Below are 17702 nucleotides of genomic sequence, written 5' to 3' on the forward strand. Positions count from 1 at the left end.
TCCACTCCTGCTACTGAAAGGCCATTTGCTGCTCTCCTATGTATTTCCACTCTCCCCTCCCCTCCTGTGCTGCACCGTCTGACAGTCTTTGTTCTGCTGAGTAAAACAGACCAGCCTCTGGCCTTGGCCAAAGCAAGGAAGTACCTTCAGGTAAAGCATATGTTACAATAACTAGAAAACACCCTGGAGGTGCCAGTAACTTGTAACAGGAAGATTAAGTGTAGCGGTCGTGTGAACACATACACAGATACACCGTGGGGGCTGACGGTATCAGTCTCCATAGCTCCCATTTCACTTCTATCTGGCCGTGTCAGTAGCTGCATAACCACTCTCCCTGCTCCAACAGATCCATCCCTAATAAAACTGGCCATTTATTAATACTGCTTGTATTTTCCTCAACACACCTGAGGAACACATTGCTTTTTTGATTGCTCCTTATCAAGACAGGACCACTTGAACTGTTAAAGCAAGTCACAAAGGCAATAATAGCAAAGCGCTAGCACACCTTGGTTTAGTAGTTAGGTAGGGCTACAAAAAATTACTACTATCACTTATATGTAATTGCAACATCAAGCTGCTGATGAGAGAGAGCTGTAAGATAAGACGGGAAATGGTTTTGCAAAATGAAGTAGTGCTTCGTCTTAAAAGGGTGGTATAGCTACTGGCAAATTAATCCTCACATGTTCACTTGAAGTAGGCAGGCATTACTAGATAATTTCACAGGGTTAGAAAAAGATCTGGAGAAGGAATCAAGAAGCTTAGCAGCCTCTCGTGACTAAATGCTATGGGATATTTTTTCGTCCTGATCTCTAATTAATACTCTGCTAAGAAATAGGTTATTTTAATCACGAGAAGAGAGGTTTCCCTGATCGTGCTTTTCAGGCTTGCAGCAATCACTCAGGAAACTATTTTTGGAAGCAGTAAAAACCACTTTGAGCCAGAAGCCGTTACAGATAGGAGCTACAAGAATATACGAACAAATCCAAACCTCACCCTTGCTAAGCCAAAAGTGGAATTGGTTTCAAGTAGGTGCACAAACCCATATATGAGAATGTTACCTTTAGCCACTGATTTTGCTTTCATATGCTTCATGTGTTGGACTGATTCATGTTTTCCAAAATAATAGTTCACAGATGTGCAGAAGTTTAGTCAGTGCACTGTCACCCAGCTCACCGTTGCCATATAACCTCCCACCCATTGAAGAGAATGGGGAAATGGGAGCCCATGGGGATCTACACAAGGACCTCTGCAGTTCCCATCTCCTCCTCTGCTCCCCAACAACCTGATGTGGGGAAAATGGGAGTACTGGAACTAAGGAAAATGCACAAGTGCATCTGTAGCATTGGTCTACTTAAAACAATACACCCCAGGAAAAATTGACTATTTTAATAATGCTGTTCTGGAGCATTAGGAGTATTACAGCACTAGATCTCAATACTTTTCACAAATAAGGTAACTTTATTCCCAGTTTATATGTAACAAAATTTAGACATACAAGACTGAAGTCACTTCTCCAGCATCTCGCAGTGACAGACACAGGACAGGCCACAAGCCCCTGAAGCTGTAAGTCTATTCTGCAAAGTTTGAATTTCTCATCAGGATGTGTGCACACTGCACCTGTGCCCAGCAACAGCAGAGAAGGATGTGCCAGATTTGGACACTCTCCAGCTCAGTCTGGTAACGATGCAGTGACACCAAAGGCTCCTGTCATGTTGTCCTGTGCACTCGGCACCTTAGAGAAGAAAGGCCACATAGCTGCCTGGATCAGCACGTATGCTGTATGTCCCTTGGTGACCTGTCCTTACCAGAGGTACCTTTGTTCCATTGCCTAGCAAAGTAAGATGGTGCTGGCTCTGAAACTGTAAAACAGCAGTTCCCAAAGGAGGGTTTGAGTCTGACACCACAGTGAGGTTTGCAAGTGGAAAAAGATCAAGAACTGCTGCTATAAAAAAACTTATTCTTTCAGCTCAGGTCAATACCTGGTCTACTGCTGCCATTGTATAGCTTGAGAAGGTCACTTTGTGTGACAAATTACCATCAGGCAGATTCGCTCTGGAATTTTTTTAAGCCTCCAATATACATGTCTATGTAGCCCAGGAAGAGGATGGATTTGCCAGTGTTCAGGGCAGCACCTCCAGGGAGCAGAAGAAAGGTATGATCACTTCCTCTTACTGGGCTGTTCACTGTGTTAGGACAGCTGCTGCTGCCAAACAGCGGCTTAATATTGTCACCTCAGATTTAATTCAGCTTCCTTGAACTAAGAAATACAAACTCCTGATTACTTCAGCATGGTCATGTTCAATGTAATATGGTAGTCAACCAAACTGCTAAATAGTCATGGCAAATGAATCACACTAGTGCTGACATAAACCCTTTGCCAGTGTAGTATAAAGAACCCTCAGTGCAAATCAGAAGTGGATCCTAATGACTCCTGAAGGCTGCCTGTGCTTGCCCATGTTCAGGACTGGGCTGTGTCAAGGAGTCATCAGTTTGCAGTTATAAACAAACCACTGAAGTTGGCTGGGCTGCTGTGGGAACTGAACTCGTTTTCGTCAGTTCAGAGCTCTTAGGTGAGCATCATGAAATTGTTTAGAAAAACCCAGATGGGACTCTTCCGTGACAGATCTGAATGGTTTCCTGGGGTTATGGCAGGAATTCAGCCAAGGACATCCTTTGTGGTTTTACAAAGTGAACCTTTCTGCTCAAGTCAGCAGTACCTACCATTAGGGTGTACGAGAATGTGGTATTATCTCTACTGCTTCTCTCCCAGCAGTAATGGTTAAAAGGCAGTAGAAGAATTTGAGCCGAGGCTGAAAAGGAAGGTGCTAAAAATGTAAAGTTGCCCTTACCTGCCTCCTTTATGTGTTTGTATACATCATCCGAGCCAGCGGAGGAGTACGGGATGTCATCATGGGCTACAAAGTCAATCTGCCAGTGAACAGAAGAATCACATGCCACCATCACTGAATTTTGGTTCAGTTGGGGGGTCATTGTGGAGGATCATCTCTTTCCTCGCCTTCAGCTGACTTGCTTTTGACATTCTCATCCTAAAGCCATCACCTAGAATATTGCACTAGATTTAGGCCTACAGCTGCTGTGTTGTATGATCAGTTATGAAAGAACGGGAAGCTTGTCTCCAGAAGCATCTGCCATTAACACATTGCTCTGGCTCACTCTGCGTGATATGCTGTAGAAAGCCTAAGACACCCATTCCTGCTTTTACTGCTACTGGAAGAACTAAGTCAAGTGGCAAAGCCTTGGCTTTCAAGACCATGGAGACAGGATTATTGATTCTGCCTACTCAGGGCTGTGTGTATATACACATACCTAGTAGTCATGCTGTCCATTCATCACCCAGTGGCGTGGACACTAAAATACATCCTAGTCAATTGTGCTTTTGTTAAGATTGATATATACTGTAAGACAGTTAATAGCACATAAGAAATTCTGTCCTGCCTTTCAGAGGCCACATGACACTGTTATGTATTTCTGACCAATTATTGTACCTGTTGACATTAGTAAGAAACGTGCCTTTAATTCAGGACTTTAACAGGACTTTAGTCACTACATGATAACTTTTCTCGTTCATGATGAATCTCCTTTCCTGAAAGTCAATTGGTGAGTAATTCTTCAGCGTTATTTTGCCACTCACAAATCACACTACAGAAATGATCTCAGCATCCTGAGAAAAAAAAGGCAAGACAAATATAACATTTTCTGACAAAGATGGAGGCAAGCAATGCCATGTACCTAATTTCAGTGACTAGAATTAACTGAATTAAAGATTTTGCTCCAGCTAATAGAATTTCACAGACTTGCTGTTTATTCTCAACTGTCAGTCTACACAGGGGAAGGGAGGGATAAGGGGAGAAATGTACCTTATGTTTTTCAAGGAACTCAGGTGTCAGTGTCCAGGGTGCATCTCTGATGACCTCATCCACATAACGACAGTGTCTGAGGGCTTCATATCGCTCAGTTTCATTCATCACAGTGAAGCCTTTGAATTTATGAGTTAAATCGTCACTGCAAACTAAAATATGGAAGTATCAACAAAATGGCTCTATGCTCAGTAGAATTAGCATGACCAGCAGTTAAATATTTCCTGATAATGCCATTAAGCACTTAGTTATTAGCTTAGCTAATTTAGGGATGCTCCAGGGCATCTAAGAGTTCTGCTCAGGGTTGGCAGCTACAACCATAAACTTCTGAGAGATCCTTCCCTTTCTGCAGCCAGAGCCCAAGCGAGATATTGTAGGACATCTCAAGCAGTACTATATGCACGTAAGTGGGGATTTCATGGGCTGTGAGATTTCAGGTGTGATGGACAATGCTTTAAAAACAATCAAAAAGTGAAATTTCAGCAATGACAGAGTGCTCGCAAATGTCATGTAACACAAAATGGTTGAGGCAGGCAGGCACCACTGGACACCACCTAATCCAACCCCCCTCCTCAGAGAAAGGTCAACTACATGGGTTGCTCAGGTCCATGCCCAGCTGAGTTTCCAAAGATGGAGTCACCTAAGCCTCTCTGGGCCTCCTGCTCCTGCTTTTTGTTCTTATGTAAACACTGCTCTAAATGATGAATTTGCCAACAAAGTTCTAAATTGCAGCAGAACAGTTTCTCACTAAATAGACACTGGTGGAAAACAATTCATGGCAGATTTTACAGGAATCTGTCTCTGAGTTTAGCTTTGAGTTCAGCAGGTTTCATAGAAAGAGAAGTAAGGCTTGTGCCATGTTCAAATAGGAAGCGCCATAGAAAGGATGGGGAGAAGCCATATGTTCTAGAGGAACGAGCAAATCCTGCATCTTTAACTCTGAATGTACCAATACTTTGCCACATTGCTTTAAAATGAGGGGAAGCAACACCCATGTTACTGCATAACTATAAAAGTTACGTATTATCTTTCTACCCACATAATGTTGCATAAAACACAGTGGCCTGTCCCCACAACTGTAACTGTCCAATATAATAGCTACAATAGTCATTTGATACCCCACATGGAATAATGAGGTATCCATTTATAGCTGGGTTGACAGTGGTTGTCCTTCACCAGAGGTCAGACCTGTGCCTTTGGATCTTACTTGTCTGTGACACCGGGACAAACAGTAAATGTACTTCACAAATGATAAGTGCAATGTCATTAGTGCTGCAGGGAAGTGTGAGAGCAGCCCTACAGCTGCTGCTTCTTTCTAATTTGAAAACATCAACCTATCAGGTAAGGTGCTGGCAAAGATGCAGTCTTTTTTGAGATCTAAAATGGATGTTCTTGCTGTGATGGTCGTTAAGGACCTTTAAACTAGGAAAAATGTAAGAAGGCTTAGACAGCCCTGGAGTCTGTGCAAAAATCAAAGCCAGATAATAATATACATATGAATTTCAGCTAGCAAAATGCTACTCTATCCTATTATGTCATTTTTCATGCCCGCTGACAAGAAATTGAACGGAGATCAAAGCATTTTCAGTAGAAAGATCCCTTCTGAGATTGTATTTATATTTATTTACAGCCTTTAAGTCATCTTAAATCTACCCTCTCCTGGAAAAAGGGTCTTCTAAAATTATTGGAAAATAGTAATTTTTGATTGAATTCTGTAGAAAGGTTTGATTTCATTTTTTGATTGCTATTTGTTCATGTACAGTGCAGACACAATATCTCTGTATTTCCTTTTGATTCTGTAATCCTGCTCTAATGACTGATTTGGGAAGGTATAAATATCTATTAAAAATTTTTCTTAGCCCCCAAATAATTGTCTTCACAATGAGAAATAAAAGGGGTTGGTTATAGTGCCCACAAAGACACATGACACGAGTGCTTTTGCAGCACAAATTGTATGTGGGTGTGGAAAGGTGCCCATTTTTTAAACATGCTAAGTTGCAGAGTTTCTTGCTGGGAAGAGGCACTGATGGGTGCTGGCTGCTTTGTCCTTCATGCCAAAAATAAGGGCAAAGTGAAGCTATGCCATGAATTTCAAAAGAGCCAGGCTTTTGCCCCAGAGCAAAATCAGGACAGATCTGGGACACACACACATACCCCCCCACCCCCATTTAAAAGCAACAACAAAACCTACAAAACTTGCATTTTTTTAAAAACCTCATGGTCTTGCACCTCCACTAGCTGCTTCTGCAAGCTATCTGGCTCAGCAGGAAAAAAAGAGAGTCCTAAATGCTTCCTTCAGAACAAAGAGCTATCTCCTTTCCCTCACAGGACGCTCCATGAGAATTGCCACAATTCGTAAAAGAGTAAAACCAAGAAGTGTGTTTATAAGGAGATTTTGCTTTTCCTCTGTGCTGGGTCTTTTTTTCTACCCTCTCAACTGATTTGGGACAAAGATGCAAAATAATGCATCTTATAAAGCGTCTGAAGGTTGTATTCACATTCATTTTATTGTCGCTGCTGTGAAATGTTTATGCAAGGCATATCTCAAGCCCAAAGGTGCAGGGAAACTGGAACCGAAAGGCATGTTTATGAGGCCTCAGGAGAGCAGGGCTTGCACAGCCAGCTAGGCAGGACACAGCCACCCTCCAGTGACGACTCAGGCACGTACCAACTGCTGAACAGCTCTTAGCCAGCTGCACAGCAAAAAAAGAAGATAGTCATGGCAAAAAAAAAAAATTATAAGAAAGTAACCTGCCTGGGGACATTTCTGAGCTGAAAACTACGTTCAAATCATGACCTACATTTGGGTCTCCAATGGTAAGGGGCTTGATTTAGCTTCCGTGCTGATGTTGAAGGCTGGGTCTGCACACACAGTACTGACCTGGCAGCCAGGGGACGTGGGCTGTGCCTGGCTGGCGGAGTGACCGAGGAGCCAGAAATAAATGAGCGGTTGATCTCATTCTCTCATCTCCATCTTTGAACAATTTTGAGCGAATAACTGAAAAAGGTAAATTATTCATATGGAGCTATTCTAAGCTCAGAGTCATGCAGGCACCTGCTTTAACTAGAATGGGAATTGTGCCTGTGCTGCTGAGGGCAGAATTTGACTTTTACTTTAATTGATGCAATTGTAAGACATAATTCAAGGCAAATCGCCTATAGAAAGCCCCCAGAGTGAAAGCAGCATTCAAAGTCACAGTGCATAAACAGCTGGGGGTGCAAGCACAGCAATAACTCTCTGATACTGAAGCACAGAAGCAAAAATCCAGCACAATAAATAACTCTGATCTTACCTCCTACTAATAAGTAGCTATTTGGGAATAGAGTTTTGGCTTGCATAAGAGCTCTAGCATGGCCAGAATGGAAGAGGTCAAATATGCCATCTGCATACACTCTGACAGGTCTGTCAACTGTGGAGAAAGAAACACAACAGTGATTTTTCAGATCCAAAACAAGTTGCACTTAATTCTAATGGACAGGTTTTTGTTCCCAGATAAGACAATTGCAGAGATTTACCCCGGTTCTGTTATTCAAAATGCACTGTGGGTGAACTCGCAGCATTTTATCCTGCTCATTACTTGTTCTTCTCTGTACTTTCTGCTGCTTTCTCGCAGACTTAGCCTATTTATTATCATCCATCATCCCCATATTCTAATTTAGAAAAAAATGTCATCTTCCTGTCTCATTCGGGGTTCCACCATATGTCTTGTTCTTTTCTCTCTGCCTTTCTAGTCAGTTCTGCCTTCTGGATTTTTTCAATTTTTTCCTATCCTCTCCCTTTTCCTCCCCTCTTGTGTGTGACTTTCTTTTTTCCACAGCTTATGGCTGCAAAAATGTATTGCTTACCTCTTCCACATAAACCTTCCACTTCCCTTTTTTCATACTTCCCCCAAGCTCTTCTCTTCTAATGAGCCTATAATTTCCTTTTCTCACCATCCTCCTGCTATCAACCTTATAACTCTTGCTTTCTGTACAGCATCTTCAGCAGCAGCCTCCAGATAGAAAAAGGACTTGCTATACCAAATGACGCAGCTGACACTGGTGCCACATCCAAGCAAAAGGACAGCGGAGATTAGAGCAACAGAGCTCCAACCTCCATGGACTGTGCTTCAGTGCTAGAGAGAGATGTCTCTGCTGTAAGGACATCCAAGGGTGCACAGGAGAACATTGTTCCTTGCAGAGCTGACTGGAAAGCTGCAGCTTACCCCTAGAAAGTGTTCATACTTTAAAAGCTTATTTTAAACATGTGAAATAAGTATACAAAGGCTTTATATAAAGAATCTCTTGGAATTTAGAGGGGCTGAAGTATACATTTGGGACTCTCTGTGAAATCATCCTGTTTCCCCAGCCCAATCACAAAGGTAGGTCTGGAAAAAATATCCAGAAGGAGTTCCAAAATAGGGCATGGTTTGTTTTCAAAGGGCAAATGGCCTTAAGGTCTAATGTGGTCAACAAAAACATCAGTGAAAGGTTTTCCAGTATACAGAGGCAGTATGGGAAGAGAATCCAGGAGGAAGCCACTACACAACACTGGCAAGCCTTCCTTCCAACCATCATGCGGACATCCACGAAAACATCAAATTCTAACTTGAAATGTTTTCTCGTGTTGTTTCTTTAGCAGAGGATAATGGTCCTCCGGTTACTGGCTTCTTCCCTATCACCTGATAGCACCAGATACCAGGCTGGCCTTTCTGCTTTCAAGTGGAAGGCACAAGTGAGCATTGACAGATGTTTGTAAGGGAAAGCCTGTGCTTTGGTCCTGTGGTCCCAGCACTCATGGCCCTGCTGATGTTGCTCTCTACACATACCTGGTGTTCCCAGGCGGGCTTGTGCAATGGTTAGCTTCTCATGGGGCGCTTGGCACTGACAGCTTGTTTCGTCTGCAAATGGAGCAGGGGCCGTCAGAGTCTGGAAGGGGAAAAAAACCCCAAAGAAATTAGATTTGTTTTCTCCACCAAGTAGTTAAAAAGAACCATTTAACTGTGGCAGGGTGCTGTAACCAGGCTTAATGCTGTTTTTTTCCCTGGAGATTTTTGCTCTTTGGTCACCCCTTAGCATATACAATTCACACAAGGTAAAATGATGAGGAAAATAAATCTTTCCAAACACATCATGCAACTTAATTCTTTGTCTGTTGAGAAGCTCAAGCACTTTTGAAGTAGGTACAGGTACATAATTTTTCTTCCGCAGGGCAAAGTCAGGTTTGATGGCTCGAACATCTTAATCCTTAGTTTGGCCTCAATGAGTCCAAAGGTCCAAGATGCAAAATGTATTCTGCTATGTGTAAATAATAACTGGAAAAACTAATAGGGATTTAGAAAGCTGCAAATGGGCCACCTCCTCACAAGCACCAGCTCTTCCCACTGACAAGACGTCAGTACAAACAGTTTAGACTACAGGTTGTTTTGTTGTGTCTTTGGAAAGATCCTTGTATAATTTTGAGAAGCCATTCAAAATAAAGCCAAGACTGCAACTAGAAGTCCCACCTAACTAGAACTAACTGAGCTGCAACTCCTTTGTCTGGTCTGACACATATTGTAACAGTACTAAAATGCTCTAACTGTGATCAGAGCACCACAAGGGTACTTGTTCTGAAGAGCTTATAACTTAAAGATATAAGAGAGAGAGTGAGGATGTGTGAAGAATGACGTGGCATTATCTGTCGGGAAACTTGATTACAGAAATCACATTTTCTGTCCATGCCTATGTAGGTAGTTATCAGCAATCAGAACCTCAGATATTTATTATCTGCCATATGGTCCGATATGAAAAAACACACTTCTGCTGCTCTTGGCTCGAAATCTTTATGAAATCATGGAAACAGCAAACTACCATGAGCTGAGTTTTAGTTTGTTTTTGTGAAATTAGGTGGTAGCTGCCACAAGCCAAAGGAAATCTATCCCTTACTTTGTCTCCATGATGATTTAGCTGGGGCCTCGGGGCCTTGCAGCAATGGTTTGGTTCGGTTTCAACAGTGACCACTTGTGTGATGTACAGTTGTCATACCAGTTTGAGCACCCACAGTTGATCGTAACAGAATCTCTCTTCCCCTTTACAGCTTTTTTTCAGCTTTTACATCCTGAATGTTTAATCATTGAACATTTATTTTCTTTAGCATCCCTGAGACACTTTAAAACATGTCATGCCTACTTGCTGCTGGCCTCTGAACTTGCTGGCTTGAGCATGGAAAGCTCAGAGGACAACAGTAGAACGGCAACAAAGACTTAAAGATTCATATCCAGCTCTTCTGCTGATTTACTAGTCATTTTACCAATTTACTAGTCATTTACTAATCATTTACCAAAAGCACTAACATTTTAAGTAGATTTCTTGGTTTTCTCCCTCCATTTTTCTTTCCTTTTTATCATAATCTTAAATATTGCAGGAAATCATCATTAGAATCTTAGTGATGAAAATCACAGCATCTCTGCAGAGACAAGGTTAAAAATGGAGAAACTATGAGCGAGTCTAACTTTCTGTCTGGGTTTTGTGGACAGAAACTGTTCATCAGGCCACCCATGCCGCACAGCATAGAACATTACACATAATCATACCATGTCAGCTCCTTCCTTCATTTTCTAAATACTGTCTTTTTGCTTCTGGCTTTATGATCGCTGTGTGCTAACCTGTCTTTTTATCTCCAAGCAAGGTCAAGCTACACGGCAGCCCATACAACCTGGTTCCCGCTGGGATAAAGAGGAAGGCAGAAATGTTAAAACAATAATGGCTATGGTCTGGGGCCTGCAACTGGTAATCAGATCCTAGCTTGGCAGAGGCTGTTTCCTCAGAGATTATTTGAAGGAAATAGGCCTGGTTTGCAGGAAGATATTTTTTTTCCCCAGGCAAACACAGTGGTGCTTTTTATCCACGTAAATGCCTTTATAACACCAAGATTTTTCTTTCAGTCTTTGCTCAATGGAGAACAACCTCTATTAGCTTCCCATCAGTCCAGCTTTTGTAAATGCTCATCATTAAAGCTCACTTTATGGCCAAGGGCTTAGAACCAGACCTGTCAATATTCCCATTACTCTGTGACCTCCCAGTCACTGGATATGAAAACCCATTAAATACAATAGATTAAAATCAGCAATATTCTGTCAAAGCCACACAGAGAAATGCATAAATGCCATGTGTTGACAGATCAAGGGAAATACAGCAATAGCTTCCCAATGAGTATCCAATATGATTTCATTTTATCTGGCCTAGAAAAAATGTTGCTGAGCTTAACAAAAATGCATTTTAGGAGTAAAACGAGACTATTTAGTTTGTATATTATAGCATAAGAAAAAATATTTCAAGAAATTATTAAAAACCAGAAATCATTTACCAAACCTTTTTCATTTTGTAATTACTTGTATTCTTTCCAGTTTCTTGTCAGTAATAACTGGAATTGGGAGAAGAGAGCAAGTAATTTATATAGCAGCTTTTTCATTTTGGTTAATCCATTAAAGAACTTTTAGAAGTTCACTATAGTTTTGCCAATAATCAGATGGTTAGACAAAGACTTTGTGCAAATGTACTCCTGTTTTCTCTGACAGATTTTTCCCTTCATCCGTGCCTTTATTATTTTCTAGGCATTTACATTTTGCAGCTAGTCAAACAAATCAAATCAGCCTCGTATTTTGGACCCAGGTAAGCTTCTGAGGTCTGCATCATCCTGTAGCAAGGTGCTCTATAGCGTAAGCATGAGTTCAGTGATGAATTATCCCATTTCATCTGTTCAACACCTGCCTCCTCCTTGTATTAGTTGATATTCTTATACTGGAAGCTTCAGTAAATTCATCCATAGTCACCTATTCCCTGCCTCTCACGATTTCATAGTCCTTTCTCTTCTCTCCCCTCAGCCACGTTTTTGAGACTGAAGAGCTTTACCTTGTTTGTTTGTACCTTGTACAGAAGCTGGTCCACAACTTTGATTATTTTTGTTGCCCTTCCCTGTTAACTGCAAGGTGGTTTATACAGTGTTGGAACTGATAGCTCTTCCAATTTCTAGAGCTTTAATAGATAGGAATAGAAAATTATTAACCACAAAGTGTGAGCACCGTGTAATCTTGATGACATACGCACCTTATAGCTGGTGTCAGCAGGGAGACCTTACTTCATTTAAGCAGTCCAAATGCCACATTGTTACTGTATTATTAATATGTGGTGTCTAGAGAAAGCCTATTACATGTCATAAATGGAGAAGTCATTGTAATATTAGGCCTTGTTAGTGATATTTACTTCAGGAGATGTTAAAAACTCTTGAATTGCATGTCCTATTTCCTGGGAATGAAGACAGTGCATTCAATTATAATTAAATTCACTTCCTAAAAATGGACGTATGCAAAAACATCATATCCAATAACCCTAGCATATCAGAAGCCATTCATTCTATGACAAGTTTAAACAGGATCTTACTTGCATTCTCACAAATCTGCAAAATAACTGAATGATGCTCAATAAACTTCAGGAAATTAAAAGGTGGGAGGTAGGTAAAGGGGGGCTTCCTAGCAAATGCCTCACAGCTCCATCTGCACCCAGTAACATCTTTGTAACCCCTGACTATATTTAATGAGACAGCAGCCCAGAGAGGAGAGAGTACAGGGTGGCAGCCAGCACGTAGCTAGTTCTGTGGCCAGGAGACTTTACGACACGTGACAGCTAGACACAGCTTATTTTCAGGTGTGTCTTGATGCTGCCTTTTTATTATCACTCTTCATAGTCTCTTAGGCTATGGTAGCCATTTAACTTAGCTGCTGGTCAGCAGAATAACATTCATAGCTTATGTTTCTAATGGATCAAAAGGAAAGTGGTCGGTGATTTGTAGAGGAACACACCACTGAAATAACTGGTCAAAAGCACAAGCACCTCCAAGCTCTCTCTTTTGTTTACAGCCTATAATAGGAAATAATCAGTTGTGGTGTTGTTTCCTTGTTTTCTGGGGCTGTTTGTTTGTTTCTGGTTTTTTTTATTTTGTTTGTTTTGTTTTACATAGCAGCAAGGAAGACAGAAGTATTTTTTTAAAATGGGCAAATGTAGACCCATGTATGCCATAGTGCATCTGCCATTATAACTCTGCCTGCAGGGTAATTGCATACCACATGTGCAGAAGGAGCTACTCTTTTTTTCCCCCCCGATTTTTATTTTTTGATTCGCACAGCTATGCTACCTTCCTCACCTTCACACAAAACAAAATGTCACATAGAAACAAAAATGCTGCTGTCTTTGTAGAGAGAACAGTTGTATTGTCAAATAAGATTTTGCCATCAACAAATATCTAAGAAAATTTCAGATCTTGAACTAGTACAGCTACAGAGGCAAAACTTGGTAGAACAGGCTAGGCCTGTGCTTACAAAGCAATTAAGCCAGTAGGCAAATTCCGTGGGAGGTCTGATGCTGTAATCCCCTTTTATCTCAGGGCAGTATTTAAAACAGATAACTGATTTCACTGGAACAAGTCAGGTGGGTAAGATCTACTCATATGCGGAAGGATTATTTTGGGAACCTGCTCCTGATGTTGGCAAACAATAATTACAGAACTGGAAATACTGACATCAGTTTTAAGGAACATTTAAGAGAAAAACACTACCAAAACTCTTGATAAAGAACTAAAAATACACACTGAGGCTCTTAAGTATGAATACCCTTCACAAGTGGAAAGACTATATTAAGGACTACCAAGATCTTCTCTTTGAGGTTTCAGGAGTCAACATTGTGAAATATGAAAAACATGTTGTCTCAAGCATTACCTTTGGTAACCTTGACCCAAACAAGTAAATTTATGAGCAATTAAGTTGTAATTGAATGTTACAGGTGGGTGCTTCCAGGTAAACTTTTCACAAACAGTTCCAATATTAATGAACATATCAAAAGAAAATCCCGCTGGTTCTCCCACGGTTCTGCTGATTCACGGAGGTGGATGTAAACTAAAACAAGGCAAATTAACCTAATACAAACAATAACAAAAAAAAAAATCTGTTTGCAGGCATTCCAACTTGCTTTATTCTCAGTTGTTTTTTCTGGACTTTATCTTCAATCAAATATACTTTGCTTGTCATTAGTATTAAGTTAGTAATGATGAAGTGCAAGATGCAATTACAAATTGAAGATATAACAGAAGAAAAGCAGCTTTCACTACATTCTCAAGAAGCACAATGATGTATATATGTCCAGATTTGTTGATTATGAAACTAGAACAACTATTATATAATCTAGTCTAATATTTCCAAAAGGCCAAAGAATTTTGTGACAAAATTCCTGTGTGACAGCCACGACTTTTGACTGAACTGGAACACGTTATTTAGAAAATAAAATTAATCATAGAGGCAGGATGGGCCCCAAGTCAAGCAAAGCTTAAGTGAAGGAACCATTGAGGAAGCACCTCAATCTTCATGAACACCAGCTGGAAAAGAAATGAGACCCTCAGCAGCTTACCCACCTGAGCCCGCTCCCCTGGCACAGTTGGAAGGAGCACTGCATTTGGGTGACCCAGGTAGGACCCACTGAAAGAACAAACTGCAGCTAAGGCGGCGTGCAGCCTGTGAGCCTAGACGTCCTCCTGTCCTGATGGCTAGAGACTTAGCCATGCCATCAGATGTCTCAGCACTGAGGAGGGATATGCAGTATTTCAGAATAAAGTATGTGGCTCCTTCAACAGGGCTCTGGCTACCAGGCAGTAGCCTGAAGATGCTGTCACAAAACGCGGACATTGCAATGGGACTGCAGAACCAAACTGGCTGTAGAGCATTTGCAATTAAAGCTGAATGGCAGATGCTTGCTGGCCCATGAGTAATGCTGAGAGTTGGCCATGGTCAACAGACCAAAAATGTGTAACCACTGCTCTAATGCTACTCTGTGTTTTATTGATCAATCCAGAAACTGGAGATAAGGTCAGTTCATATTTTTTTCCCAATACCCATTTCTTTTCACTTGTACTTTAGTGTACACACCTGATGTATGCCTAGAAGGACCTAACTTCAGCTTTAACATAGGTAAGGGTTAATCTACTGAAATCTACAGAGTCATAGCTAAGATAGTGGGTGAATTTGGCCCAGTATTCAATCTCTACTTCTCCTTCTACATAAAAATACTTAACTTCTATCAATTATTTCATGTCGGATGTAGGACAGCATTTTGTAGAAACCATTACTCAGAATAGTGCTATGTTAAAGCAAAGAAACCCCATTTTTTCCTCCCACACAGGAGGCATGTACTCTCTGCAGTTCCCCAACTGGCAGGCAGAAGCACCCTGGGAAAAACTATTTTCCCACAGGGAGTGCATTAGGCTTCTCTACCAGATCCAGTTCATCCAGTGCCTTTCACAAGAGCTTTTCACCTTGCACCGTCTGCCTACGTGTGTGTAGGAAAGGAATGCAGATTACATGGGGAAAAAATGGTATAAGCACATATTGTGATAGAGAGTTCAGCTGCATTGAGTGTCTGCACATGATCCTGAATGTGTGGTTACATGCAACATGTGCTTCTTGCCTGTGTAGGTAGTATTTAGCTACTAATTCTGTATTTCTTCTGCTCCACATCCACGTATGTGTTTGGTTTCTTTTTACATTTTATATATATGTTACATTATAATGTTTTTTATGTTTTTGAGGATGGGAGCAGAGAGAATCTATTTACAATGGCTTTCTACTCCTTTTTAAAGATATGATACAAATCTTCATATTAACGACAACAGCACAATTTAAGAAATTGATAATATTCCCCAAATAAAAGCTGCTTCTAAAATACCATTGCAAATATGCATTTGCACACAAGGAATACAATACATGGAATGTAATATTTGTTCCCTGTGTTTATGTGTCATTTCTGAATCCTGCAAAAAATATCTGTAGTTCTGTATACCTGACAAATACGTATTGCAACATGTTTTTGCAGAGACTATGGCATTTCGGAACGTATACGAATTGCATGGCCTTTGATGTAGTAAAGGGAAATCACAGCACATTTCCAGTGTCTACGGCCATTTTTTTTTTTTTTTAAGCGTGGCAAAGATTGCTACATTTCCCAAGCACCAACCACATTTGGCATGTTTTTATGGATTTGTCTTTTTACGTAGTAGCCAACATTTATGAAAACTAAAAGTAATCCAGAGCAGAAACCAAACTTGTAAAGGACCAGAAAGATATTTGATCAAACAAAATCATTTTGGGTTCCTCAAATGTAAAGCTGTTTACATATGTGTTTATGATTAGTTCCACTTTGAAGCAAACAGATGGCAGACCCCCTAAGTCACATCATCACGTGAGAGAGAAACAGATGCATGGGACACTTTTTAACCACAACAAACCCTCTAAATTAATCGTTAGCTCCTCTGATTAAAATTGCATACACCTTTCAGTGATACAGGAAAGATAAATATGAATATCTATGGAAGCTCATGGAAATAAAACATCTGAAATAATTCTAGAGGTTGTATCAGACCCTCTGTTTGCAAATATGAAGTGAGTAAGGCATCCAGGGATGAAAATATAGGAACCCAAGGCACACACACTTTTCTTGCAATTATTTTGTGCTTAACATTTCATTGCTTAACAGCAGCAACAGGGAAATTGTCTAAAGGAATCTAGTGCCCCCTTAAACCACCTCCAGTGAGTGAAAGTACTGAAATGTTCTCCCCTACCCTTAAAAAAAAAAAAAGAAAAAGTGTTCTCTAAACATAATTTGAAAAAAATTAATTAACATACCTCATTTCTTCTAAAAAAAAATCAATAAAATAAACAAAATGGCTAAAGCAGCTGATACTTATAATGATGTGAGAGCTGTGATCTCTACTTGTACCTGTGTCTCATTCTCCAAAGTATGGTAGATTCAGTGGCCCCAAGATATTTCATACCTAATTCCTATTGAACTGTAAAAGTCTGTAGCCTCAGAATCTCAAGACAAGGCAGTAGAAGTAAATCCAGGCTTGGGAGAAAGCACTGGGATTGCCAGGGTGAACCTCAAATGGCCCCGATGCTTTCAGTGCCTTGGCAGAACATGTCTTATCTGCCATATGGGTAGGTCATAAGTCTCCAACTAGTCTGTCCTAGCAATGGTGACACTAAGCAGAAAAAAAACAGGTGGGTACTTTCCACACAGGGCCCTGATGCCCCCTCTGGCACAGGCAAGTGGGATCTGGCCACAGCTTGAGTTGCCTGGGACGGTCCGATGGTAGCATGGATATCACATAACCATGATCTCAGGAACAGCCCAGTATTCCTGGGATCCCATGCCAAGGACAGAGCAGACACAGCAAAAAGCACCTATCTGCTTCTTTACATCATCTTGAAGATACATTCACTTTACTTTAAAGTTGTGAAAACTGCTGCTTAATTCCTCCTGGCCCTACAAGCACAGGCCAAACAAACTGCCTACCTGTCTACTCCCCCTCCTCCCCTGTAGTTCACCTTGGGTAATTCAGGTGGTTTTCTGCTTATCTGGTTTCTTAAGGTTCCTTAAGCTGTGCCTGACTTTCCCTGTGTGCTGCAGAGGAGCCTGCATTCCTGATTCAGGCTCAGTCTCACGTTAGACTTAAAGCACAATGAGGATATGTACTTCAAGGGAAGCATACGTTTCATTGCCCTGCATTCCTTTAGGGGACCTAACCCTAGGGACTTCAGCCAGTTTTGAAAATAAGACATTGGTACCCAGGTCCCAACAGTACTTTCCCAGATGTTCCAAGTGAGGCCTGTGATGACAGACAGGTGAAATGTGAGGAAAAGAAGCTCTCAGTGTGTTTAAGGGAAAGATGAAATGAAGCAGTAGGTTTTGAAGTTTGTTTTCAAGCAAGTTTCGATGTGTATTCTGTTTTACTTTATATCTGCAGCACTGTCCTTATAAATTGCC

At 40.9% G+C, this 17702-nt stretch overlaps 1 protein-coding gene across 2 annotated transcripts in view; it reads right to left on the bottom strand.

The window, feature by feature from the left end:
* PCYT1B (phosphate cytidylyltransferase 1B, choline) overlaps positions 1 to 17702 on the bottom strand; it is a 45133-nt gene that overhangs the window by 11645 nt on the left and 15786 nt on the right. For both annotated transcript variants that reach the window (XM_075097425.1, XM_075097436.1), the window contains exons 2-5: positions 8687 to 8786; positions 7172 to 7288; positions 3879 to 4030; positions 2850 to 2928 (exon numbers count right to left, since the gene is read on the bottom strand). In XM_075097425.1, the coding sequence (XP_074953526.1) occupies positions 2850 to 2928; positions 3879 to 4030; positions 7172 to 7288; positions 8687 to 8786 (448 nt within the window). The remainder of the gene's footprint in view (positions 1 to 2849; positions 2929 to 3878; positions 4031 to 7171; positions 7289 to 8686; positions 8787 to 17702) is intronic.

Source organism: Phalacrocorax aristotelis, chromosome 1, assembly GCF_949628215.1.
Source record: "Phalacrocorax aristotelis chromosome 1, bGulAri2.1, whole genome shotgun sequence".
Classification (NCBI taxonomy): domain Eukaryota; kingdom Metazoa; phylum Chordata; class Aves; order Suliformes; family Phalacrocoracidae; genus Phalacrocorax; species Phalacrocorax aristotelis.